At 41.9% G+C, this 26698-nt stretch overlaps 1 protein-coding gene across 1 annotated transcript; it reads left to right on the top strand.

Annotated features, from left to right (window-relative positions):
• On the top strand, window positions 1-25619 carry RBP7 (retinol binding protein 7). Its single transcript, XM_064279925.1, has 4 exons — window positions 1-31; window positions 287-682; window positions 24526-24704; window positions 25372-25619. Exons 1-4 carry the CDS (start codon window positions 1-3, stop codon window positions 25501-25503), a joined length of 738 nt encoding a protein of 245 aa, XP_064135995.1. The 3' UTR covers window positions 25504-25619.
• Window positions 25620-26698: the final 1079 nt, after the last annotated feature.

The following is a 26698-nucleotide window of genomic DNA, read 5'->3' on the forward strand; positions in this document are numbered from 1 at the left end:
ATGAAGAAAGCTAGCAGAGATGTGATGCAGAGTAAGTGTACATTAGAAGGCTGTTCAGAGGAGAGGACTCTTGGAGGTTTTTTAAGAGATCCCAAGTACTTCCCTGTCCAAGTTCTAAATCAACTACAAAATAAGACAAAAAAAAAAAAAAAAAAAGCAACAAATAGAGAACCAAAACGGCACCTTTATTACTGATAAAGTCTTCATCAGGAGGAAGGGGTGTTCCTTGGCAGTACCTCCCACTCCTCTCGGGCCTTCTGGCCCCGCTCACGGTCCCGCCCCCCAGCCCGCCCCGGGCCACATATAGGGGCCCAGTCCCCGCTGTCACCGGCCCGCGTCGCCTCCAGACCCACCAGGCCCGCCGACTTCAGAGGCACCTGGAACCTGCTCAGCAACGACAACTTCGAGGGCTACATGCTGGCCCTAGGTCGGCAGGAGAGCCCGGGCCAAGTAGGTACCGCGAGGGGCTGCGGGCTCTGGTCGCCCTCCTGGGGGCCGGGGCTGGGGAGGTCGTCCGTCGGCCTGTCCGTGGTCTGTCCGCACATCCTTCCTGGGCCCATCAGTCTCTACCCGCCACTAGGCCAAAGCTCTCGAGTGTCCCCGCGGTCTCTGAAGGAGGCGGAGGTGCCGGCGACGCGACAGCTTTGTGGAGAGACTGGGGGAGGGGGAGGAGGGTCCGGCCGTGGGTGGGGGGCTCCCAGGCCCTAAGCGCCCCCCCACCCGGCGACCTACACCCACAGCCTCCCGCAGCTCGCGGCTCTGAGAGCCGGCTCTGAATTTTCTCAGTCCAGGGACGCTTAGTGAGGTCCCGGGTTGGCAGCGGCCGCATCACCTGGGAGCCCCTCAGAAATGCAGATCCCGGGCCCCACCTGGCCTCGGGAGTCCGGAGCTTTGGGTGCAGGGCCAAGAACGGGCCCTCTGGGTGAGGCTGGAGCCCGCTAGAGAGCCGCCGTTTTAAATCGTTAGAGGTTTTCTGTCTTCCCTTTCCGTCAAGGGAAACCCTAGTGGCTTAGAGGTTAAGTGCTATGGCTGCTAACCAAAATGTCAGCAGTTCGAATCCACCAGGCGCTCCTTGGAAACTCTATGGGGACAAGTTCTACTCTGTCCTATAGGGTCACTATGAGTCAGAATTGACTCTACTGCAACGGGTTTGGTTTGATTTTTTGCTGTCGAGGGAAATAAACCCAGACCTCTGGAGGCCCGTCTCCAGCTGCCCCGGTTGCATTGCCCGCCAGAGGCTGGCCGGTTGGTGCCTGAGATGCGCGGGCCGGTTGGTGCCTGAGATGTTGGCATATTGCAGACCCTCACCCCCTCACCCTAGAGTAGGGAAGGGAACTAAGTGTGTGTGTGTGTGTGTGTGTGTGTGTGCATGTTGGAGCTGAGGCGGGGGTCTGATCCATGTTCCTGCTGTACAAAAAACAAAAACACCAAACTCATTGCCATCAAGTCTTTTTCAACTCTTATCAACCCTATAGGACAGAGTGGAACTGCCCCCACAGAGTTTCCAAGGAGCACCTGGTGGATTTGAACTGGCAACCTTTTGGTTAGCAGCCTAGCACCTAACCACTACGCCACCACAGTTTCATGCTTTATAAAGGAATCATTGAATTGGTCTCTTGCTGCAGTGGCAGAACAGCTCTCTTGTGTACTGATTCCCAGTTTGTCCCACCCTTACTCTCCTTCTTCAGATTCGGTGGATTTCAGCACCCCACTGTTGTGCCAGACACTTTCCCCTATATGACACTGTTCCACAGCATTTTTGACAAATGACCCACAACTGCCGTGTGACAAGTCAGACCGGGAGTATGGAGGCCTGGGGACTGCTCTCGCTCTGCCTGACCTCATTATCTGGTCCTGGGCCTCGGTTTCCCCATCTTAAATTGAAGGGGGAGGAGGAGATCCAGTATTCGTTTTTTAAGATCTCTGAGCCCATTCTCACACAAACCCACTAAGCAGCAAAGCCTCAAGCTTCTCAAGCTAACCTGACTGACTGACACACCTCATCTCTTCTCTAAAAAAAAAAAAAAAAAAAAAAAATTTTTTTTTTAAAAGAGGTAACTAAAACTTATTTTCCTAAAGGCAAACGTCCTGATATTTTACTTTTATCTCCACCCCCAAATCAATGGTGACATGTGGCCTTATAGCTTTCTTCCCTGTATTCTGTTGCTAGTATCTGGCTACTTGTACAGAGGGTTACCAGTAACCAGGCCAACCCCACATGTGTCAAGTAGAACTGTGCTCCATAGGGTTTTCTTTCTTTCTTTTTTGTATTTTATTGCAGTGAAAATATACATAAGAAAACATAGTGCCATCTCAACAATTTACCGTAAGGTTTTCAATGGCTGATTTTTTCCAGAAGTAGATTGCCAGGCCTTTCTTCCAAGTCACCTCCGAGTGGACTCAACCTCTAAACTTTTGGTTAGCAGCCAAGTGCATTAACTCTTTGCACCCCCCAGGGATTCATAGAGAGGGTAGATTAGATATCAGATGGTGGCTTTGAACTCTGCCTTGTGTGTTCCTTTTTAGCAGTTTCCATGGCTTTTGATGAAAACCTTTTGGAGAAGGGCTAGTTAAAAGGGAATGGAATCGGAGCCAACATTTCAAGCGTGGGAATACATCTTGTGCTGAGTCTGTCATTGGATGGCTGGCCTAACATGGAAAAAGCAGACTTCTGAGTGTTGTAACTAGCGTTTTTCATATAAGTATTAGTGGAATCCTTCCTCTCTCCTCAACACTGTCTTGCTTGTTTGTATGCTCTGCTATGATGCCTTGTTCGATACTTTTTTCTCGCCCTCCTTTTCTGAGTTGTTCCTCCTTCATTAATATAAACTCACAGTCCTGAGTTTCCTATCTAATTTTTCGAGTTGCTGTTGCCAATTTGATCCTATATAGATAGTTCTTGAAAAAGCACAATGCTCAAAGCAAACATTCTTTACTAGTTAAGGTAAACCATTGTTTGATTTTAAGAAGACTTCAGGGATATTTTTGGTTTATGGTTTAAAGATTATCTCAGGGCAATAGTTTCAGGGGTTCCTTTTTAGCAATTTCCATAGCTTTTAATGACTTCACAAAGTCTGGAGTCCATGAGAATTTTAAATTATGTTCTGTATTTCCCCCCCTTGACTGGGATTCTTCTATATAATCTTTGGTCAAAATGTTCAGTAATGGTAGCCGGGCACCATCCATTTCTTCTGGTCTCATAGCAGAGGAGGGCAGTTGTTCCTGGAGGCAATTAGCCACACATTCCATTTCCTCCTCCTATTCCTGACTCTATGGAGCTCTGGTGGCACAAAGGTTAAAGTGATCAGGCTGCTAACTGAAAGGATGGCTGTTTCAAAACCACCAGCGTCTCCTGGAGAGAAAGAGGCGGCAGTCCGTTTTCATTGAGATTTACAGCCTTGGAAACCCTATGGGGTTGCTATGAGTTGGAACTGACTCTAGGGCAGTGGGTTTTTTGGCTATTCCTGACTCTCTTTCTTCCTCTGTTGCTCCAGGCAAATAGAGACCAATGGTTGTGCCTTGTGTTTGATACTGTTTTCATGATTTCAGTAAAGGCTTATCCATTGTTGCCATGTATTATCTGTCATTGTATTAGATCCTGGAGGCTAACAGAAACTATTCATTTACGTTATTTATATTTATTATTCAACTCATTTCACAAAGGATTTAACCACATAGTATTGAATCAACATCTTGCCTTGCAATTGCCATTCTTACTTTTGGCTCAAATTCCAGAAAGATACTGCATCCAGATAACTCATTTATTCTTATTTACAGTCTGTTTTCCAAAAGAAATATAGATGTGCTAAGGATTTCTGGAATAGAGAGACTATAACAGAGCACTAAGCTGGTAACCTGGGTGATTAGCTAGCGATCTGATTGTTGCTAGTATAATCGAAGTCACTTCTGAGTTCCTCCAGTGTCCCTCATTGTTAAATGAGGTGATTGGACCAGATCTGGTATTTAAAAAAAAAAAAAAGAGTGCTCAAATTACAAACCAAGGGATCTCCTAGCATTTTATACAGTCGTTGAAATAAGCCTTAAAACCTTTTTTTTTTTTTTAAACCTACTGCCAGTTCCCAACAAGATGGAATTAAATAATTGACACACATTGCTGTGTGGGAAACACCCTCTCCTGCCTTCCAGGTGTAATGAACATAGACTCCAGGGACAATCCATTTTCCCCAAGTAAAAAGTAAAGGGCTTGGGACCAGAGGAGTCTGGGGTCTTGTTACACAAGGACCCACAGCATCAACATCAAGCAGGAGCATTTTAGAAATGCAGACTCTCCTGCCCACCCCTCCCCCGCAGATCTGTTGAAAGGTATTCTGCATTTTAGCCAGGTCCTCAGGTGATTCCAATGCAAATTAAAGTTTAAGAAGCCTTGCTCTTTGATATATCAAGTCCTCAGTGGGACAACTGGCAAAATTGAAAATACTGTAAACTATTTTGTTCCTACTTAAAATATTCTAACGCCAACTTAAGCAGAAATGTTCAGACCTTTCATAAGGACCTTGCTTGTGCTAGTGACAAACTAATTCATTTATATAACCCTTCTGTTGAAGACAGCTAAATAAAACTAGACTAAATACGTTTTAAAAAGAACTTCTTAGGGGACATCAGAGAGCTTACAAAATAATAAAGAATTAACAAGGTCTGGGAAAGAATGAGAATCCAAAGAAGTGCACCCAGACTTAGGATGGCTTTTATTTTCATGATGTTTGTGAAGCTAAACCGGGACTTTGGGAGTTTCCCGAGATTAAGGGGAAAAATTTTGGAGTCCTGCGTCTGCCAAGTGTACCCATTGCCACTGAGTCGATTTTGACTCATAGTAACCCTATAGGACAGAGTAGAACTGCCCCATATAAGACAGGGAGCAAAGGCCCTGAGATCAGAGGGTGCCTGTTTGAGAAATAGTGAAGAGACTGGTGTGGTTAGGGGAGAAGCAAGTGTAAGAGAAATAGACTACTATAAGGGAAGTAATAGGGGGTTGAGTGTGGAACCTAGAGACTTAGTAAGACAAGGAACAGAGGGGTCCCCAAATCTGCAAACAAAGTAACAAGAAATGGGCCAGGGCACAGAAACAAAGCCATTCCCCAGAACAATGGGGCAGGGTATCTAAAGATAGCTGCAAACTTCTTTAAAGTTGTCTTTCAGAAGCAGCTGGAGAAAACCAGGGCCAGGGACCTGCGCAGACCATCCACCTGTGACCGTTGTGTGACTTTCCACCAGGGGCAGTGAGGGGCTACAGCCCCAGCCAGGGAATTGAACCTGGAGAGCGGGAGACTGCATAGGCATGACACCCCATAACAAGTCCTGCTACGAATCCTAGAGGCCTCCAGGACAGGAGCCATCTTGGAAAGCTACTGCCCACGACCATTAGTTAACATATCCCTGCCTGTGCCTATGAATAAACATGAATCTTTTCTTGCCCAAGAACTTTTAAAAACTCCGGCCTATCTTTTGTTCTGTGAGATGAGGGTAAGCGTTGTTCTAGGCCCTCTTAGTCTCCGCTTGCAAGCCTCTTCAATAAAGCTTTGCTCGTGTGGAAAACTACGTGCCTTACCTGCTCATTTTTGACCAGTGAGAGGCAAGAACCTTATTCCAGTAACAAATATGATTTCCAGGGCTGAAATCTTTACAGAAGCAGACTGCCACATCTTTCTCCTGTGGAGCGGCTAGGGGATTTGAACCACCGACATTTCAGTTAGCAGTCAAGCACTTAACAACTGTGCCACCAGCGTGAGAGAGAAAGAAAAAAAAAAAAACACTTCCAGTTGAGTTGATTTCAACTCCTAGCGACCCTATAGGACAGAGTAAAAATTCCTCATAGGGTTTCTAAGACTGTAAGCAGACTACTCCCACGAAGCAGCTGGTGGGTTTAAACCACCAACTTTTTGGTTAGCAGCCAAGCACTTTAACTGCTGTGCCACCAGGTGTCCCCTGCCAAGGGTAGAAACCTGTAAATGCCCTACTTTGGGCTGCACTCTTGAAATGCTGCACCTGAGGAGTAAGGTTGAATAGGAAGTAAATGACTCTTGAACAGACTGTAGCTTGGCTTTGAGTCATCTTGGTGGACAAGTAAAATCTGAAGACCTGAACTTGAATTAAGTTGCTTTCAGATAGCAAGTGCCCCTAGGCAAGTGGGGAAACCAATTTTTAAAAAATTCTTTTTGGAGGAAGAGGACATAATCCAAGGCCTTCAATTATTTTTACAAATAACTTAAAAAAATTTTTTAACGTTTTATTTTGAACTAATTTTAGACTTACAGAAAAGGTACAAAATTAGAATGGAGTTTTTCTTTATCCTTCACCCAGCTACTCTTAATGTCAACACCTTATGTAACCACAGTAAAAGTAGCAAAACACAGAAATTAGCATTGATACAATATGTTAATTAAATTAAGGCCTTACCCAAATTACACCAGTTTTCCACCAATGGCCCTTTTCTGTTCCAGGATCCTATCCAGGATTCCACATTGCACTTAGTTTTTATTTCTCTTTAGTGTCCATCCGTCTGCAAAAATCCCAAGTCTTCCCTTTTCTTTCATGACCTTGATGGTTTTGAAGAGTATTAACTAGTTATTTTGTTAAAAGTCCCTCAATTGAGATTGATGTTTTCTCATGATTGGAATGAGGTAATGCATTTTTTTTTTTTTAATAACTTTTATTAAGCTTCAAGTGAACGTTTACAAATCCAATCAGTCTGTCACATATAAGTTTACATACATCTCACTCCCTACTCCCACTTGCTCTCCCCCTCTTGAGTCAGCCCTTTCAGTCTCTCCTTTCTTGACAATTTTGCCGGCTTCCCTCTCTCTCTATCCTCCCATCCCCCCTCCAGACAAGAGTTGCCAACACAATCTCAAGTGTCCACCTGATATAATTAGCTCACTCTTCATCAGCGTCTCTCTCCCACCCACTGACCAGTCCCTTTCATGTCTGATGAGTTGTCTTCGGGGATGGTTCCTGTCCTGTGCCAACAGAAGGTCTGGGGAGCATGGCCGCCGGGATTCCTCTAGTCTCAGTCAGACCATTAAGTTTGGTCTTTTTATGAGAATTTGGGGTCTGTATCCCACTGATCTCCTGCTCCCTCAGGGGTCCTCTGCTGTGCTCCCTGTCAGGGCAGTCATCGATTGTGGCCGGGCACCAACTAGTTCTTCTGGTCTCAGGATGATGTAGGTCTCTGGCTCATGTGGCCCTTTCTGTCTCTTGGGCTCTTAGTTGTCGTGTGGCCTTGGTGTTCTTCATTTTCCTTTGCTCCAGGTGGGTTGAGACCAATTGCTGCATCTTAGATGGCCGCTTGTTAGCATTTAAGACCCCAGACGCCACATTTCAAAGTGGGATGCAGAATGATTTCATAATAGAATTATTTTGCCAATTAACTTAGAAGTCCCCGCAAACCGTGTTCCCCAGACCCCCGCACTTGCTCCGCTGACCTTTGAAACATTCATTTTATCCCGGAAACTTCTTTGTTTTTGGTCCAGTCCAATTGAGCTGACCTCCCATGTATTGAGTGTTGTCTTTCCCTTCACCTAAAGCAGTTCTTATCTACTGATTAATCAATAAAAAACCCTCTCCCTCCCTCCCTCCCTCCCTCCCCCCCTCGTAACCACAAAAGTATGTGTTCTTCTCAGGTTTACTATTTCTCAAGATCTTATAATAGTGGTCTTATACAATATTTGTCCTTTTGCCTCTGACTAATTTCGCTCAGCATAATGCCTTCCAGGTTCCTCCATGTTATGAAATGTTTCAGAGATTCGTCACTGTTCTTTATCGATGCGTAGTATTCCATTGTGTGAATATACCACAATTTATTTACCCATTCATCCGTTGATGGACACCTTGGTTGCTTCCAGCTTTTTGCTATTGTAAACAGAGCTGCAATAAACATGGGTGTGCATGTATCTGTTTGTATGAAGGCTCTTGTATCTCTAGGGTATATTCCTAGGAGTGGGATTTCTGGGTTGTATGGTAGTTCTATTTCTAACTGTTTAAGATAACACCAGATAGATTTCCAAAGTGGTTGTACCATTTTACATTCCCACCAGCAGTGTATGAGAGTTCCAATCTCTCCGCAGCCTCTCCAACATTTATTATTTTGTGTTTTTTGGATTAATGCCAGCCTTGCTGGTGTGAGATGGAATCTCATTGTAGTTTTAATTTGCATTTCTCTAATGGCTAATGATCGAGAGCATTTTCTCATGTATCTGTTGGCTGCCTGAATATCTTCTTTAGTGAAATGTGTGTTCATATCCTTTGCCCACTTCTTGATTGGGTTGTTTGTCTTTTTGTGGTTGAGTTTTGACAGAATCATGTAGATTTTAGAGATCAGGCGCTGGTCGGAGATGTCATAGCTGCAAATTCTTTCCCAGTCTGTAGGTGGTCTTTTTACTCTTTTGGAGAAGTCTTTAGATGAGCATAGGTGTTTGATTTTTAGGAGCTCCCAGTTATCGGGTTTCTGTTCATCATTTTTGGTAATGTTTTGTATTCTGTTTATACGTTGTGTTAGGGCTCCTAGGGTTGTCCCAATTTTTTCTTCCATGATCTTTATCGTTTTAGTCTTTATGTTTAGGTCTTTGATCCACTTGGAGTTAGTTTTTGTGCATGGTGTGAGGTATGGGTCCTGTTTCATTTTTTTGCAAAGGGATATCCAGTTATGCCAGCACCATTTGTTAAAAAGGCTATCTTTTCCCCAGTTAATTGACACTGGTCCTTTGTCAAATATCAGCTGCTCATACATGGATGGATCTATGTCTGGGTTCTCAATTCTGTTCCATTGGTCTATGTGTCTGTTGTTGTACCAATACCAGGCTGTTTTGACTACTGTGGCTATATAATAGGTTCTGAAGTCAGGTAAGGTGAGGCCTCCCACTTCCTTCTTATTTTTCAGTAGTGCTTTGCTTATCCGGGGGTTCTTTCCCTTCCATATGAAATTGGTGATTTGTTTCTCTATCCCCTTAAAATATGACATTGGAATTTGGATCGGAAGTGCGTTAAATGTATAGATGGCTTTTGGTAGAATAGACATTTTTACTATGTTAAGTCTTCCTATCCATGAGCAGGGTATGTTTTTCCACTTAAGTATGTCCTTTTGAATTTCTTGTAGTAGAGCTTTGTAGTTTTCTTTGTATAGGTCTTTTACATCCTTGGTAAGATTTATTCCTAAGTATCTTATCTTCTTGGGGGCTACTGTGAATGGTATTGATTTGGTTATTTCCTCTTCGGTGTTCTTTTTGTTGATGTAGAGGAATCCAAGTGATTTTTGTATGTTTATTTTATAACCTGAGACTCTGCCAAACTCTTCTATTAGTTTCAGTAGTTTTCTGGAGGATTCCTTCGGGTTTTCTGTGTATATAATCATGTCATCTGCAAATAGTGATAACTTTACTTCTTCCTTGCCAATCCGGATACCTTTTATTTCTTTGTCTAGCCTAATTGCCCTGGCTAAGACTTCCAACACGATGTTGAATAAGAGCGGTGATAAAGGGCATCCTTGTCTGGTTCCCCTTCTCAAGGGAAATGCTTTCAGGTTCTCTCCATTTAGAGTGATATTGGCTGTTGGCTTTGCATAGATGCCCTTTATTATGTTGAGGAATTTTCCTTCAATTTCTATTTTGGTAAGAGTTTTTATCATAAATGGGTGTTGGACTTTGTGAAATGCCTTTTCTGCATCAATTGATAAGATCATGTGGTTTTTGTCTTTTGTTTTATTTATGTGATGGATTACATTAATGGTTTTTCTGATATTAAACCAGCCTTGCATACCTGGTATAAATCCCACTTGATCAGGGTGAATTATTTTTCTGATGTGTTGTTGGATTCTATTGGCCAGAATTTTGTTGAGGATTTTTGCATCAATGTTCATGAGGGATATAGGTCTATAATTTTCTTTTTTTGTAATGTCTTTACCTGGTTTTGGTATCAGGGAGATGGTGGCTTCATAGAATGAGTTGGGTAGTATTCCGTCATTTTCTATGCTTTGGAATACCTTTAGTAGTAGTGGTGTTAACTCTTCTCTGAAAGTTTGGTAGAACTCTGCAGTGAAGCCGTCCGGGCCAGGGCTTTTTTTTGTTGGGAGTTTTTTGATTACCGTTTCAATCTCTTTTTTTGTTATGGGTCTATTTAGTTGTTCTACTTCTGAATGTGTTAGTTTAGGTAGGTATTGTTTTTCCAGGAATTCATCCATTTCTTCTAGGTTTTCAAATTTATTAGAGTACAATTTTTCATAATAATCTGAAATGATTCTTTTAATTTCATTTGGTTCTGTTGTGATGTGGTCCTTCTCATTTCTTATTCGGGTTATTTGTTTCCCTTCCTGTATTTCTTTTGTCAGTCTAGCCAATAGTTTATCAATTTTGTTAATTTTTTCAAAGAACCAGTTTTTGGCTTTGTTAATTCTTTCAATTGTTTTTCTGTTCTCTAATTCATTTAGTTCAGCTCTAATTTTCATTATTTGTTTTCTTCTGGTGCCTGATGGATTCTTTTGTTGCTCAGTTTCTATTTGTTCCAGTTGTAGGGACAGTTCTCTGCTTTTGGCTCTTTCTTCTTTTTGTATGTGTGCATTTATTGATATAAATTGGCCTCTGAGCACTGCTTTTGCTGTGTCCCAGAGGTTTTGATAGGAAATATTTTCATTCTCGTTGCTTTCTATGAATTTCCTTATTCCCTCCTTAATGTCTTCTATCACCCAGTCTTTTTTCAGAAGGGTGTTGTTCATTTTCCAAGTATTTGATTTCTTTTCCCTAGTTTTTCTGTTATTGATCTCTAGTTTTATTGCCTTGTGGTCTGAGAAGATGCTTTGTAATATTTCGATGTTTTGGACTCTGCAAAGGTTTGTTTTATGACCTAATATGTGGTCTATTCTAGAGAATGTTCCATGTGCGCTAGAAAAAAAAGTATACTTTGCAGCAGTTGGGTGGAGAGTTCTGTATAAGTCAATGAGGTCAAGTTGGTTGATTGTTGTAATTAGATCTTCCGTGTCTCTGTTGAGCTTCTTACTGGATGTCCTGTCCTTCTCCGAAACTGGTGTGTTGAAGTCTCCTACTATAATTGTGGAGGTATCTGTCTCGCTTTTCAATTCTGTTAAAATTTGATTTATGTATCTTGCAGCCCTGTCATTGGGTGCATAAATATTTAATATGGTTATGTCTTCCTGATCAATTGTCCCTTTTATCATTATATAGTGTCCTTCTTTATCCTTTGTGGTGGATTTAAGTCTAAAGTCTATTTTGTCAGAAATTAATATTGCTACTCCTCTTCTTTTTTGCTTGTTGTTTGCTTGATATACTTTTTTCCATCCTTTGAGTTTTAGTTTGTTTGTGTCTCTAAGTCTAAGGTGTGTCTCTTGTAGGCAGCATATAGATGGATCGTGTTTCTTTATCCAGTCTGTGACTCTCTGTCTCTTTATTGGTGCATTTAGTCCATTTACATTCAGGGTAATTATAGATAAATAAGTTTTTAGTGCTGTCATTTTGATGCCTTTTTATGTGTGTTGTTGACAATTTCATTTTTCCACATACTTTTTTGTGCTGAGGCGTTTTTCTTAGTAAATTGTGAGATCCTCATTTTCATAGTGCTTGACTTCATGTTAGTTGAGTCGTTACGTTTTTCTTGGTTTTTATCTTGAGTTATAGAGTTGTTATACCTTTTTGTGGTTACGTTATTATTTACCCCTATTTTTCTAAGTAAAAACCTAACTTGTATTGTTTTATATCGCCTTGTATCACTCTTCATATGGCCGTTCAATGCCTCCTGTATTTAGTCCCTCTTTTTGATTATTGTGATCTTTTACCTATTGACTTCCATGATTCCCTGTTATGTGTATTTTTTTTTTAATTAATCTTAATTTGTTTTTGTGATTTCCCTATTTGAGTTGATATCAGGACGTTCTGTTTTGTGACCTTGTGTTGTGCTGATATCTGATATTATTGGTTCTCTGACCAAACAATATCCTTTAGTATTTCTTGTAGCTTTGGTTTGGTTTTTGCAAATTCTCTAAACTTGTGTTTGTCTGTAAATATCTTAATTTCGCCTTCATATTTCAGAGAGAGTTTTGCTGGATATATGATCCTTGGCTGGCAGTTTTTCTCCTTCAGTGTTCTGTATATGTCGTCCCATTCCCTTCTTGCCTGCATGGTTTCTGCTGAGTAGTCAGAACATATTCTTATTGATTCTCCCTTGAAGGAAACCTTTCTTTTCTCCCTGGCTGCTTTTAAAATTTTCTGTTTATCTTTGGTTTTGGTGAGTCTGATGATAATATGTCTTGGTGTTTTTCTTTTTGGATCAATCTTAAATGGGGTTCGATGAGCATCTTGCATAGATATCCTTTCGTCTTTCATGATGTCAGGGAAGTGTTCTGTCAGGAGTTCTTCAACTATTTTCTCTGTGTTTTCTGTCCCCCCTCCCTGTTCTGTGACTCCAATCACCCGCAGGTTATCCTTCTTGATAAAGTCCCACATAATTCTTAGGGTTTCTTCATTTTTTTAAATTCTTTTATCTGATTTTTTTTCAGCTATTTTGGTGTTGATTCCCTGGTCCTCCAGATGTCCCAGTCTGCATTCTAATTGCTCGAGTCTGCTCATCTGACTTCCTAGTGCGTTGTCTAATTCTGTAATTTTATTGTTAATCTTTTGGATTTCTACGTGTTGTCACTCTATGGATTCTTGCAACTTATTAATTTTTCCACTATGTTCTTGAATAATCTTTTTGAGTTCTTCAACAGTTTTATCAGTGTGTTCCTTGGCTTTTTCTGCAGTTATCCTAATTTCATTTGTGATATCATTAAGCATTCTGTAAATTAGTTTTTTATATTCTGTATCTGATAATTCCAAGATTGTATCTTCATTTGGGAAAGATTTTGATTCTTTTGTTTGGGGGGTTGGAGAAGCTGTCATGGTCTGCTTCTTTAAGTGGTTTGATATGGATTGTTGTCTCCGAGCCATCACTGGGAAACTAGTTTTTCCAGAAAATCCGCTAAAAAAAAATGCAGTCAGATCCCTATCAGAGTTCTCCCTCTGGCTCAGGCTATTCAGATGTTAATGAAGCCGCCTGGGGAGGGTGGGGGAGGGAACAGAGAGATAGGAGAGTAGCACCTCAGAATATAGCCAGAGTTGCTTGTCTTGCTTGGAATGACTATTACATCTGAGATTCCTGCGGGCGCGTCGCCTATGTGTGCTGGCTGTGTGGAGATTGCCCCCGGGAGGTCTGGCCCGCTGGAGTCACGGTCAGATCCTCCGCTTCCAGCCCCACGCCCAGCGTCAAGGCTCCCCTACTGGGACGGTGCACTCTCGACTCCAAAATCAGTCGCTGCCTCCCTGGGACTTCTCGTCCCTCCAGCCACGTGGCCTTGCCGCCTCCGAGAACCAGTTGGGCCTCCTCCCGGGGTTAGTTCAGATGGGTGGAGCAGCTCCCCGTGCTTGTGCCGTGACCGAGTGTCCCTGCTGGGACGCTGTTCTCCCCGCTCCAATACCAGTCGCTGCCTCCCGGGGACTTCTCCTACCGGCTGCGTCCCACGCCGCCCCCGCGACCCGGCTGGTCTCCTTCCCGGGGTTAGTTCAGGGGGGTGGAGCAACTCTCCGTGTTTATGCCGTACCTGCGTCCAGTCCAAATCCCTGCGGGACGGTTCCCCGGCTCGGACGCTGCTCTTTGTGCTCCAAGACCAGTCACTGCCTCCCGGGGACTTCTCCTACCGGCTGCGTCCCACGCCGCCCGTGGAACCGGCTGGTCCCCCTCCCGGGGTTAGTTCAGGGGGGTGGAGCCACTCTCTGTGCTTGTGCCATACCTGACTGGTACGCTGGCTCCAGGCTCTGGAAACAATCGCTGCTTCCCTGTATTAGTTCATTCTCCGTCTCTAAATCTGTGTTTGTTGTTCAGGGTTCGTAGATTGTTATGTATGTGATCGATTCACTTGTTTTTCCGTGTCTTTTTTGTAAGAGGGATCCGAGGTAGCGTCTGCCTAGTCCGCCGTCTTGGCTCCGCCCCCCCAGTAATGCATTTTTTGCAAGAAAACCACTGAAGTGATGCTGTGTTCTTCTCAGTGCAAAATATCAAGGGGCTCATGACATAAATATATCTTATTACTGATGATGTTTACCTTCTACAAATAAGTTTTCAAATACAATGCCCAATAAACAATCAAAGTTAACAAGACACATAAGGAGATAAGACCCCATGAGCAAGAATCAACAGAAACAACAAACAACAGAAACAGGTTCTTCAGATACTAAAATTATCAGAAATAGACTGTAAATAATTTATGCTTATCTGATTCAAGAAGCTCAATGCTGAACTTAAATTTTGGCAGGGAACTGAAATCTATAAAAAGTAACAGCAGAATTGAAAACAAGACATAGAAATTCTAAAATTGAAAAATAACAATACTCAACATTAAGAAGGGCACTTGTGACAGAACATTTAAGTTCTCAGCTGCTAGTCAAAAGGTTGGCGGTTCAAACCTACTCGGCAGCTCCTCAGGAAAAAGACCTGGTGATCTCCTCCAATAAAGATTACAGCCTAGGAAACCTTACAAGGCAGTTCTACTCTCCTCTAGGGTCACTATGAATTGGAATCAAATTGACAGCACACAACAGCAGCAACGTTAAGAACTTGGTAGGTTTTATTTAACAGCAGATCGGACATAGCCGAAGAAGGAATTAGTAAATTGGAGTATAAATCAGAAGAAACAAAAACATGAAAAATGCAGAGGAGAGCGTAAGAGACATAGTGAAGCCTAAAATGTTTAATTGGAGTCCCAAGGATAGAGAAATGGGGAAAGATAATATTTGAAGAAATATCTGTTGTCAAGTCGATTCCGACTCATAGCAACCATATGTGTATGTGTGTGTATATTATATATATATATTTAAATAATACTTTATTTTATTTTTGGTGGAAGTTTACACAGCAGTTTAGGTTCCCATTCAACAATTTCTACACAAATTGTTCAGTGACATTGGTTACATTCTTCACAATTCATGAACAGTCTTATTTCCATTCCGGCTGCTCCCTTTCCATTAATTTAGTTTCCCTGCCCCTTTACGTTCTCATCTTTGTTTTAAAATAATTGTCAACCATTGCAACCCTATCTATTTGAAGGAATAATAGCTAAGAATTTCCCTCAACTGATGAAATCTACATATTCAAGAAGCCCAACTTATTTCAAACAGAAAAAAAACAAAAAACAAACTCACTGCCGTTGAGTCGATTCCGATTCATAGCGACCCTATAGGACAGAGTAGAACTGCCCAGTAGAGTTTCCAAGGAGCCCTGGTGGATTCGAACTGCTGACCTTTTGGTTAGCAGCTGTAGCACTTAACCACTACGCCACCAGGGTTTCCTTCAAACAGAAGAAATAAAAACAAATTTATTACTATACATACCATAGTGAAGCTGCAACAGACAAAAAGATTCCTAAAACTAGTCAGAAAAAAGACAACCTTCAAAGGAGCAACACCTTAACCCAGGTATCTCTGACTCCCAGACGTACTTAACCTGTCATAATGTCTCGTTTTTCAGGCAGTGGTCTAGTTCACCCTGCTTACTAGTCGTTGCCCTTTATCCAATACCCCCTATTTCCTAGGGGAACATTTTTCACATTAACTTTGTTTCTCCTATTGAAGTGTAAAGAAGTTTCACATTATGTTTTGTTGTTGTTAGTTGCCATCAAGTTGGCCCTGACTCATGATGACCTTATGTATAACAGAATGAGACGTCACCCCGTCCTGGCCATCTTGATGATTACTGGTATGTTTGAGTCCACTGTGGTGGCTATTATGCCAATCCATCCCACGGAGGGCTTCCCTCGTTTTTGCTGACCCTCTGCTTTACCAAACCTGATGTCCTTTTCTAGCAATTTAGGTATAGAAATTACAGAAACACTTTGATTCAAGCCAGTGGTGAACTTCTGCAGAAGGAAGACTGTAAATTTTAACAACCATCCCAAAAGCTTCAAGCTGCTCTCTGGTTTTTAGAGTTTGGAAAATGCCCAGAGAGATGGAAGAATGATTTTTAAAAACTTAAAGTTCCTTTTTAATTCAGTTGTTTGAGTTGATTAGTAAGCACATTTTGTGAATTAGCATTATCTCCTATTCTGGCTGCCTTATGACTTTACACAATGAACTATAATGTGTTTTTTAAACACAGAGGTTTATATTTTGTGTGAATAAAGATGGCTCTTATAATAAAAACCTGGAAGTTCTTTTTTTTATGTTGGATAGAACGAAAGTATAACCAGAAAAATCTGTCCCTTTCGGTGGAAAACAGCTTTGTCCCAGTCAATATTAAGCTAAACAGGGCTCTTAGTAAATTGTACAATGTCAGACATTCAGATTCTTTTTAAAATCAGTAGATAGGAGGGACTTACAGCACGGAATATGAACAATCAAAGTGCTTTCAAGACCAAGAAGGTTGTTTCCAATTTTCTTTTAATTAGAGCAGATTCTCCTTTTTAGGAGATTTAGATTATTCTGTGTTCCCATTCCTCCTTTGTTGTGAAGTTCCTTAAGGACAGGGACTATATGGTTTTTCTTACAAGAGCCAATTTTATTCACCTGAGGTATAAACTGCTGTTTAAAAAATACATTTTAGTTCATTGTGTAAAGTCATAAGACAGCTAGAATAGGAGAGAATGCTAATTTACTTACAACTTTGATTTCTCCACTTCTCCACCCAAGAGTAAAAGGTACTTAAACATTGTGTTTGCCTGGAGAGAGGTAAGGTAAGGCTACAGTATTCTGAAAGTGTATCCTGCTGTGAAGTTACTTCAACAGCTTTCATGAACCTTCTCTGGCTCATATTCATAAATGAATATCTTTTAGGCACTTCCTGGGAGTCCCTGGATGGTACAAATGGTTAATGACCTTGTCTGCTAACCAAAAGGTTCTAGTTAGGCAGAGGTACCTTGGAAGAAAGGGCTGTCAATCTACTTCCAAAAAAATCTGCCATTGAAAACCCTATGAAGGAGTTTCTACTCTGACACACATGGTATCACCATGAGTCTGAATTGAATCTATGGCAACTTGTTTGGTTTTTGGTTTTGGTGTGTTAGGGGCGGAGGTAAAAATGTATAAAGAAGCAAAGTATCTGCTCTCTGAGATTTCCCATTCCAGTGGGCGGGGGGGCAGGGGGTAGCCTTCCCTACCCAGTGTTTTGCACATGTTGTTGTTGTTGCTAGGTGCCTTTGAGTCAGTTCCAACTCATAGCGACCCTATGTACAACAGGATGAAACACTGCCCTGTTCTGCACCATTCTCACAATCCTTGTTATGCTTGAGCCCCTCGTTGCAGCCATTGTGTCAAGCCGTCTCATTTGCTGACCTTTTTTGCTGACCTTCTACTTTATCAAGCATGATGTCCTTCTCTAGGAACTGATACCTCCTGATAGCATGTCCAAAGTATGTGAAACATAGTCTCGCCCTCCTTGCTTCTAAGAAGCATTCTGGTTGTACATCGTCCAAGACAGATTTTTCGTTCTTTTGGCAGTTCATGGTATATTCAATATTCTACGACAGCACCACAATTCAAAGACATCAATTCTTCTTCGGTCTTCCTTATTCATTGTCCAGCTTTCACATGCATGTGAGGCGATTGGAAACACCGTGGTTTGGGTCAGCGCACCTTAGTCTTCAAGGTGACATCTTTGTTTTTGAACACTTTAAAGAAGTCTTTTGCAGCCAATTTGCCGAATAAAATGTGTCTTTTGATTTCTTGACTGCTGCTTCCATGGGTGTTGATACTGGATCCACGTAAAATGAAATCCTTAACAACTTCAATCTTTTCTCCATTTATCATGATGTTGCTTGTTGGTCCAGTTGTGAGGAGTTTTGTTTTCTTTATGTTGAGGTGTAATTCATACTAAAGTCTGTGGTCTTTGATCTTCGTTAGTAAGTGCTTGAATTCCTCTTCACTTTCAGCAACCAAGGTTGTATCATCTGCATAATACAGGCTGTTAATGAGTCTTCCTCCAATTCTGATCCTGCTTTCTTCTTCATATAGTCAGATTATTTGCTCAGCATACAGGCTGAATAAGTATGGTGAAGGATTACAACCCTTCCTCACACCTTCCCTGACTTTGAACCATGCAGTATCTTCTTGTTCTGTTCTAACAACTGCCTCTTGATCTAGTTTTGCACATACTAGACATCTAATACATTTAACTTAAAGGCAGAAAAAATAAATGATAGAGGAAATCATAGTTTAGGATATGATTGACATATATGTGGGGATAAAGTGCTTAGGATATATTGGACTACCAGTCAGATTCTGTAGGTTCTCCGTGTCCAGAGTAACATCAAACTCAGTCTTAAAAGTACCATTCACAGAGTCAAACCATTTAGCCCTGTGTTGTTTACACTTTTAACACACAGACAGAAATTTTCTTCTAAAGTTGGAGCACTTCCTACAGGCAGCTTTTACACTTCAAAAAATATTTCCCATGAGTAGTGGAGTTGACCGTAGTTATTTACCACATGATCTCCTCAGTATACCAGGTAACACATTCATTTGGTTCAGGAGGTGTTCTCCTTGTTGAAAGATCAGCTGGAACAGTGGTGGGAAGATGACTTATCATCTCAGTTCAAATGTTGACAGAGCCAAAAGTTGGTCTGATTGGTAGCTCTAGCAAAAGCCTGTATTATTGGGATCCATGGATGAGGGACCTATCCATCATTTTGAGGTAATCTGGGAAGAAAAAAGAGACAACATTAACAACTCCCCCCTCCCCTCTCCTATATCCTATCGGACTTGAGGTGAGGGTTGCCTCGGTATAGCCAGGCAGGCTATCTGTCCTAGTCTTGAGGCAGTGCCCTCTGTGGGAACCCAGGTCTTTTTTTAGGAACAGTTGTATACAAAAGAAACACATTTTATAGAGTAGACAGTTTGATTAAGTATACAACACAAACGAGAAATCCCCTTGGAGGGAACTGCTGCATTGAAGCCCTAGACTGCTTGCCTGAGATGTATAGTTTAGGCTGGGGTTGTCTTGTCCCCTCCTATCAGCTATATAACCCTGTTCATTCTAGTGCTCAATCCCCTCTATGGCTTGGGGGTGACATAAATCATGAAGAGTTCATTCAAGGTTCCAGTGGAATCCTCTATATACGATAAGAGGCCCTGATGGATATAATTTACCTGCTGAGAACGCCCTGGCCCTTTGGCTCAGGAATCTTGGGCAGGTTTTAGCCTTGGCAGGGTCTTGTAAACAGGTCAGTTTTTCTATGCTGTGCAGGATTTTCTGATGACAGTGGCAGTCCCTACATGTAGGCGCATTCCAGGATGGTGTGTGAATCTTCATGGGCCATCCTCTCTTAATTCCAGGAGGTGGTTGGTTTGCTCTGGAGAAAAGGATGCTTCAGCCTCTGCAGTCAGTTGGCAAGACTGGTCTGCTAATTGGTTGTTTTCTCTTCTCAGCATAGGGGCCTTTCTGTGGACCGTCCACATAAGTAACAAAAGCTGAGTAGGAGTAGAACTGATTTTTTTTGTCCAGATGTTTCATCCTCATAGAGTCTTGCTCTGTTTGTCAGTCTGATGGTTGTCAGTGGCCAGATTGAATGGCCAGGCTATTAGCTATAGCCCACATCACAGTTTCTGTGTGCTCCACTAAAAATGGCCCTGATGGCAGCAATTCCCATCAGGGCTTGAAGGCGAAAGCTTACGGATGTGTACATTAATACATCAACATTATCAATACATGAAATAGGGGCTTGAAAAGGCCCCGGAAGAGACTTATCCATAGTCAGGTTTGGGCAAGGATCTCAATGATGATGACCTCAGACCCAAAAGTTTTCCTCATTTTGGTGTCAGATGTTACAGAGATCATAGTAACTTCTGCACTGGTATCTAAAAACGCAAGACATACAATTCTTTTCGTTTCCTCCTTGAACTTTAATTGTAACATAAGGCCCTCGGTCCTCCCTGGTGACAGAGTGATCTAGGCTTAATCTTCAGTCTTAATTACGTCTGAAAGTCAGAAGATCTGGGCAAAGTTGGTAGGGACCTCAGTCATTTGTGAAGACACACCTCCATCATACCAAGTGCAAGCGTGGGTTCAGCTCAGTTGCCCAATAACCTGGAGGCAGGCCCTCCTATTTTAGTTTTCACCTTACTATTGCAACTGCTTGTTTATCTTGGCAAGGGCAGTTATCAGAGAGTTCCACAGAGGGCCTCTATAGTCTCTTCAAGACTGCTCAACACAAGTTATCTTGAAGGGTTTTTACCCCTTTTTCTGCTGTTTTAACTCTTGCTTTGTGCTGGGTATTACAGGTATGTTCTCAGTGCCAGGGATCTGCTTAGCCCCTCCAGCTATCTCCAGCTCCGTTGTTGGAAGGCTGTGAGCAATGGCTAGGGGATTGTTCCCCTAACCCTTGAATCTCACATCTTTACAAACCTGCAGGCGAGCATTTCTAGTTGCTCATTCCATTTGCAAACATGGCTGCTCAATATGTCAGTTGTGGCCACACACGACTCCCTTACATTCGTTCCCAACTGTAATTCTTCCTACAAAGCTCTTACATGTGCTTTCTCAGCTAGCTGGGCTTCAGTGGCCAGCCAAACTGTCCCAAACAGCAGCCATCCCACAGCCACTACTTTCTCCTAGCTTCTTTTCCACCCTTATGAAGGCACATGTCTGTCCACAAATGGGCTATGCCACTTGGTGTTTTCTGGGTGTCCCTGTACTCACATTGGAGTCCACATGCGTCAAGCATATGGGCCAAACCTCCCCACGTGGAGGTCACTGGCTACCCTGGGATTTCCCTGTCAGAGGCCTCACTCTCACTCCTCAGTCTCCTGGCTGGCTTGCCAATTGTCTAGGCATGGAACAGTAATGTGAAATTTGCCTCCAAAAATGGAGGGTGCCGAGAGATCAAAGAAAGAGGTGGCAGCAAAGGACTTTATTAGAAAGACTTAAAAATGAGGCAAGTCCTGACTGGCCACAGGACCAAAACAGATCCCCACACCCCCTAGCAGGAAGGCAGAGATTTTATAACGGCTGTGGACTTTTGTTTTTGTGGACGATAGTGGCTACAAGCCAGGAGCTTACTTAAGGACGATTCAGTATACGGTGGTGAACTAGTGGACCCCATGAGGGCACTCATGTTTGGCCTCACAAGGCCTGTTTCCTCTTTACTGTGTCAGGTAGAATCGAATTTGTTAGCCAACCACGTGGAGCAGAGATCAATTCTAGGACCAAACTGTCAGCAATGAAGCACAAAAGTCTCTGAAATGAGGATTCCTGGAACTTTTTTTTTTTTTTTTTACACGTAATGGGACAAACCTTAAATGAGGAACCACACCCCTACGGTCCATGGTAATGTTATATGAATTTCTGTGGATGCTGCAACAAACTGGGTGGTTTTAAATAATAGCAATTTACTATCTCACAGTTCTGGAGGCTAGAAGTCCGAATTCAAGGAGTCAGTGGGCCGTGCTCTCTCTGAAGTCTCTCTCGGGGAGATCCTTTCCTGTCTGTCCCAGCCCTGGGCATTCCTTGGCTTATAGACACAACTGTCTTCTTCTGTCTAACTCTCCAAGTCTCCTGTCGTCTTTTACAGGACACCACTCAGATGGGATTATGACCTCCCCTACTCCCTTACAACCTCGTGTTAACTGATAACTTCTTCAAAAACCACATTTCCAAACAAGGTCATTTTCATAGGTACTAGAGGTTAGCTCTTCAGCATATCTTCTTGGAGGGCACCATTTAAACCATAAGAGACGTCCAGAGTGATGATCAAGCGTCTGACTTGTGGCTGTCTGCCAATTAGATCATGTCCCAAAACCAAACACCATTGCCGAGTCAATTTCGGCTGATAGTGACCCTATAGGACAAAGCAGAACTGTCCCATAGGGTTTCCAAGGCTATAAATCTTTACAGAAGCAGACTGCCACATCTTTCTCCTATGGAGCCACTGGTGGGTTTGAGCCACTGACCTTTTGGTTAGCAGCTGCGTGGTTAACCACTGTACCACCAGGACTTCCATAGATCATATCACTGCTCTAAACCCTCCTTTGCCTCCCATCTTACTCCATCCTATTCTGAGTTAAAGCCCAATGCTCTGTATGTTGCCCCCCACATCTCATCCCTAACTCCTCTCCTTCCTCTTCATTCTGTTCTAGCCATCCCGGGCTCTTCGGGGTTCCTGGAACACCCCAGCACACCCTTTTTCAGAGTCCACTGTGATCTCTGCCTGAAACTCTTTCCCCAGCAATCCGCATGGCTCACTTCTTCACCGCCTTCAGAGCTTGGCTGAAATGTCACCTGCCCATCCGACCGAAAATATTGGTCCTTACCTCCAACTACATAATGTGTTCAAGGTCACAAAGCTACTAAACGGAACTGGGATTCAGATCCCCTGACAATTCCAAAAGTCTTAATCATCTCAGCATTCCATGTTCCCATGTGTGACTTTTTAAAAAAGACTTGTAAATGTATAGTATGTACATGATTGCAGTGGTTTGATTTTATTAATTAATATTTTATTGTATTTTTGGTGAAAATATACACAGCAAAACCCGATCCCATTTAAGTTTCTAGACGTAATGATCAGTCAGATTGGTTACATTGTTCACGTTGTGTCAACATTCTCATTATTTCTGTTCTAGTTGTTTCACTCTCATTCACTTATACACCCTGCCCCTAACCTTCTCACCTATTCTTTAAAATAGTTGTTTTCCATTTGGACTTACATAAACAATTTTTTTTTTTAAAGAAGAAAACACTCAAAGGTGACAATCTTTACTTTTGAGCTAAACTGTTACTTAATTTAGTGGTGCCTTAAGGGGATGGGAAACCCTGGCGGCGTAGTGGTTAAGAGCTACAGCTGCTAACCAAAGGGTCGGCAGTTCGAATCCACCAGGTGCTCCTTGGAAACTCTATGGGGCGGTTCTACTCTGTCCTATAGGGTCGCTATGAGTCAGAATCGACTCGAGGGCACTGGGTTTGGTTTGGGTTTTTTAGGAATCATTTGCAGCGTTTGTAGCAGGTTGTTTGTTTTAATTGTGGATATACATCTTGAAACATTTGACATTTCAGTATTTTTTTCACATACATTTCAGCGACATTGTGTTCGTGTTGTGCAACCATCACCACTATCCATTTCCAATTTTTTCCATCACCCTTTACAGAAAGTGTCCCCTAATCAATGACTGTCCCTTTCCCCTCCCTCCCGGTTACTTTGTTTTGGTTGAGAAACAGTCCAAATGCTGTCTTAATTTGAAGTGCAAATACACAATGCAGATACAAGCAAAGCTGCTCTGACTGAGCTGGGTTGGAGTCCTGAGCCCTGCCTGTCCCCACCCCATCCCCATGTCAGCCTCTGGGGGATTCCGAGAATTACCTTGTCCATGCCTAGTTTTAACCATTCTCTAGGGCACAGCCAGTCTACTGACCCTTTCCTGAAAGCTGTTCAAGCTTCTCAGCCAGCCATCAGGATAGAGGTTTGCCTGGATGGCTTTCCCTATAGACGTGATTTCAGTAGCAAATCACACTGAAGTTGTAGAAGAAACACTAGTGATGAAACATAATGATTTTTGAGGACAGCTACCAAATTCTTAGCTTTTAAGAGATCGGACTTACTGGTTTGACAAAGACTGGAGGAACCCCTGAGACTGTGGCCCCCGGACATCCTGCTAACTCAGAACTGAAGCCACTCCTGCAGTCTACTTTTCAGCCAAAGATTAGATAGTCCTGTAAAACAAAGGGTAAGACACATGAGGAAAGTGCTTCTTAGTTAAATCAAGTATCAGAAACCAAATGGGCAACACCTGCCTAAAAGGAGAGACAAGAAGGCAAGAAGGGACAGGAAAACTGGAGGAATGGACATGGAGAATCCAGGGTGGAAAGGGAAAGGGGGAGGGTGCTGACACATTGCGGAAATTACAACCAATGTCACAAAACAATTTATGTATAAATTATTGAATAAGAAACTAATTTGCGCTGTACTCTTTCACCTAAAAATAAAATTTTTCTTAAAATTGGCACTCTTCTAGGAATAAAAAGTTATCTTGGCTTTGTAAACTAAAAAAAAAAAAAAAAAAAAACTTAGCTTTTGCATCTCAAGTGAATGTTGCCCTTTTTTCTTAAAAGAGACTTTATTTTTTAGAGCAGTTTTAAGTTTACAGAAAAATTATGCAGAAAGTGCAGAGTTCACCTATCCCTCTCCTCCCTGCATGCTCTCTCCCCTGTTATTAACATCTTGCATCCTTATGGTACATTTGCTACAATTGATGAGCAGCTGTAGATACAGTATTATTAACTAAAGTCCCTAGTTTAAGTTAGAGATCACTCTCTGAGTTCTACAGCCCTGTGGGTTTGACAAATGCATAGTTTCATATGTCCCGCGTTACAGTATCATACAAAATAGTTTCACTGCCCTAAAAATGCCCTGTGCTCCACCTATTTATTCATCCCTTACTTCTTCCCCCAGCAACCACTGATCTGTTTTTTACTGTCTCTGTAGTTTTGCCTTTTCCAGAATGTCATATCATTGGAATCTTACAGTATTTTTGTGTTTTAAAAATTATTTTTAAGGTATTGATTTTGCCACTTATAAGATTGCCCAGTTGTTGAAGTCACAGAAGGTGACTGAACAAAATGGAGATTCTTTTATCATCCACACACATAGCAGCCTAAAGAACCACCTTGTTAAGTTTAAAGTTGGAGAAGAATTTGATGAAGATAACAAAGGACTGGGTAACAGAAAATGCAAGGTAAAAATTAGAGTGACAGCCTAAACTTTTTTTTTTTTAAATAATATTTTATTGTGTTTTTGCTGAAGGTTTACACAGCAGTTTAGGTTCCCATTCAACAACTTCTACACAAGTTGTTCAGTGACATTAGTTACATTCTTCACATGTGTGAATATTCTCATTATTTCCTTTCTGGTTGTTCTGTTTCCTTTAATCCAGTTTCCTAACCCCCTTACATTCTCATCTTTATTTTAAAGTAATGATCGACCATTTGATCTCTAATAGGTGGTTTTTTTGTTTGTTTGTTTTTTAAGGAGCACAGTACTTAAGGGTGATATTCATTATTTTTTAGCCAATTTGTTATTTAGGTACAAGGTGACCTTGGGTTAGTTTCAGTTCAAGGTTTGAAGAGTACCTTTTTAAGGGCAATAGGCTCGGGGAGTCATTCAGTCTCAAGCAGTCCAGTAGGCCTCTTTTATTTGTTTTAGGAATTTAAGGTTCTGTTCTGCATTTTTCTCCCATTCTATCAGGGTCCATCTATTGTGCCCCTGATTAGAATGGTGGGTAGTGTTCACTGGGCATCATAACAGTCTAGATTCTTAATTTTGGAAAACTAACCTGGCATCCTGACTGGCAATACTTGAGGGTCCTGCCAGAGCAAACCAACATTTTCCCCTCTCTAGTGCAGAGCTTGGTTACCTGGAACAATGACAGGCTCACCTGTGTCCAGAAGGGAGAAAAGAAGAACAGAGGCTGGACCCATTGGCTCGAAGGGGATAAACTCCACCTGGTATATGCCACATTTTGTTTTTATTTTTGATGAGATGATACAACGTTAAAGAAAACATTAAACCACAGCCAGTAATCCTGCCCACCTAACTCAACTGTTTCGATTTTGCATGTTACCTTTCTGGTATCTATCAGAATGTTCTGCCTTTTCATTGAACATAAAAACATTTTCCAGGTTTCTAAATAGTTTTCCTGTTGAATTCACCTTGCATTTATTGGATGTATATAATAGGGTAGAAAACCGGCTGCATAATTTTCCATCAGGTTGATGAGCCGTCGTTTTAGTAGAACATTTCCTTCATTTAAGTGTCCAGAAATATTGTTTCAGAGTTTTTAGGCTATTGGCTTAAAGTCCTGTATGCACGCCTTTTTGCAGCCATTGATTTACTCCCATAGGATGAATTCCCAGATGGGATCAGTGTTGTCAGAGGCGTGCCCACCATTGCCTCTTGCTACTCTGTTGCCTTCCTCACTTCCACCAGAAGTGTACAGCTCTTTACTTGGCCATCAGATTTGTATGAATGTATAAGTTATAGCCAACCTAATCAATATTTTTAAAATATAATTTAGAAGGTATAAAATTTACCTCAGGGTTTAATCATGACTTTTTAAATGAGAATTCCTTCCTGCCATATGTAATGTAATAAAAGCCAACCAGTTGCTGCCAAGTTGATTCTGACTCATGGCAACCCCATTTGTGTCAGAGTAGAACTGGGCTCTGTAGGGTTTTCAATGGTTGACTTTTCAGAAGTAGATTGCCTGGCCTTTTGTTCTGAGGCACCTCTGGTAGAATTGAGCCTCCAGCCTTCCAGGTAGCAGCCAAGTGTGTTAACCATTTGCACCAAGTAGCTCGCATTATGGAGTGATTATTTTGTGCCCAATTAGTTTGCAAAATCCTTTAGCAGATTATCTCATTCAGTCTTCATCACAATCCCGTAAAAAGTGCACTATTTTCTCTCTTGCAAATGAAAAAATAGAGGTTTAGTGATTCCCCAAGTTTGGAGAGTGAAGATTCAAACCCAGGTCTAACAAGACTATGTGCTTTCAGCCCTATGCATTTTTGCCTCACAGTACCTGAGAGCTAGGTAAGACCCAGGAAAACAGAATTAGAGCACTTAACTTAAAGTTGAGTATGGGTAGTCTTTGATTATAAAGGCACTGAAAATAGTTGGATTCTATCTTGACAAATCTCATACTGTTCTAACAGTAAAATCAAGATAAGAAAC

This window comes from Loxodonta africana, chromosome 3, assembly GCF_030014295.1.
Source record: "Loxodonta africana isolate mLoxAfr1 chromosome 3, mLoxAfr1.hap2, whole genome shotgun sequence".
NCBI lineage: Eukaryota > Metazoa > Chordata > Mammalia > Proboscidea > Elephantidae > Loxodonta > Loxodonta africana.

Coding starts and splice junctions, on each gene's coding strand:
- RBP7 (XM_064279925.1), top strand. CDS start 1: ATGAAGAAAGCTAGCAGAGATGTGATGCAGA. Junction 32..286: donor TAGCAGAGATGTGATGCAGA/GTAAGTGTACAT, acceptor CCCGCCCCCCAG/CCCGCCCCGGGCCACATATA. Junction 24,705..25,371: donor TGGGTAACAGAAAATGCAAG/GTAAAAATTAGA, acceptor TCTCTAGTGCAG/AGCTTGGTTACCTGGAACAA.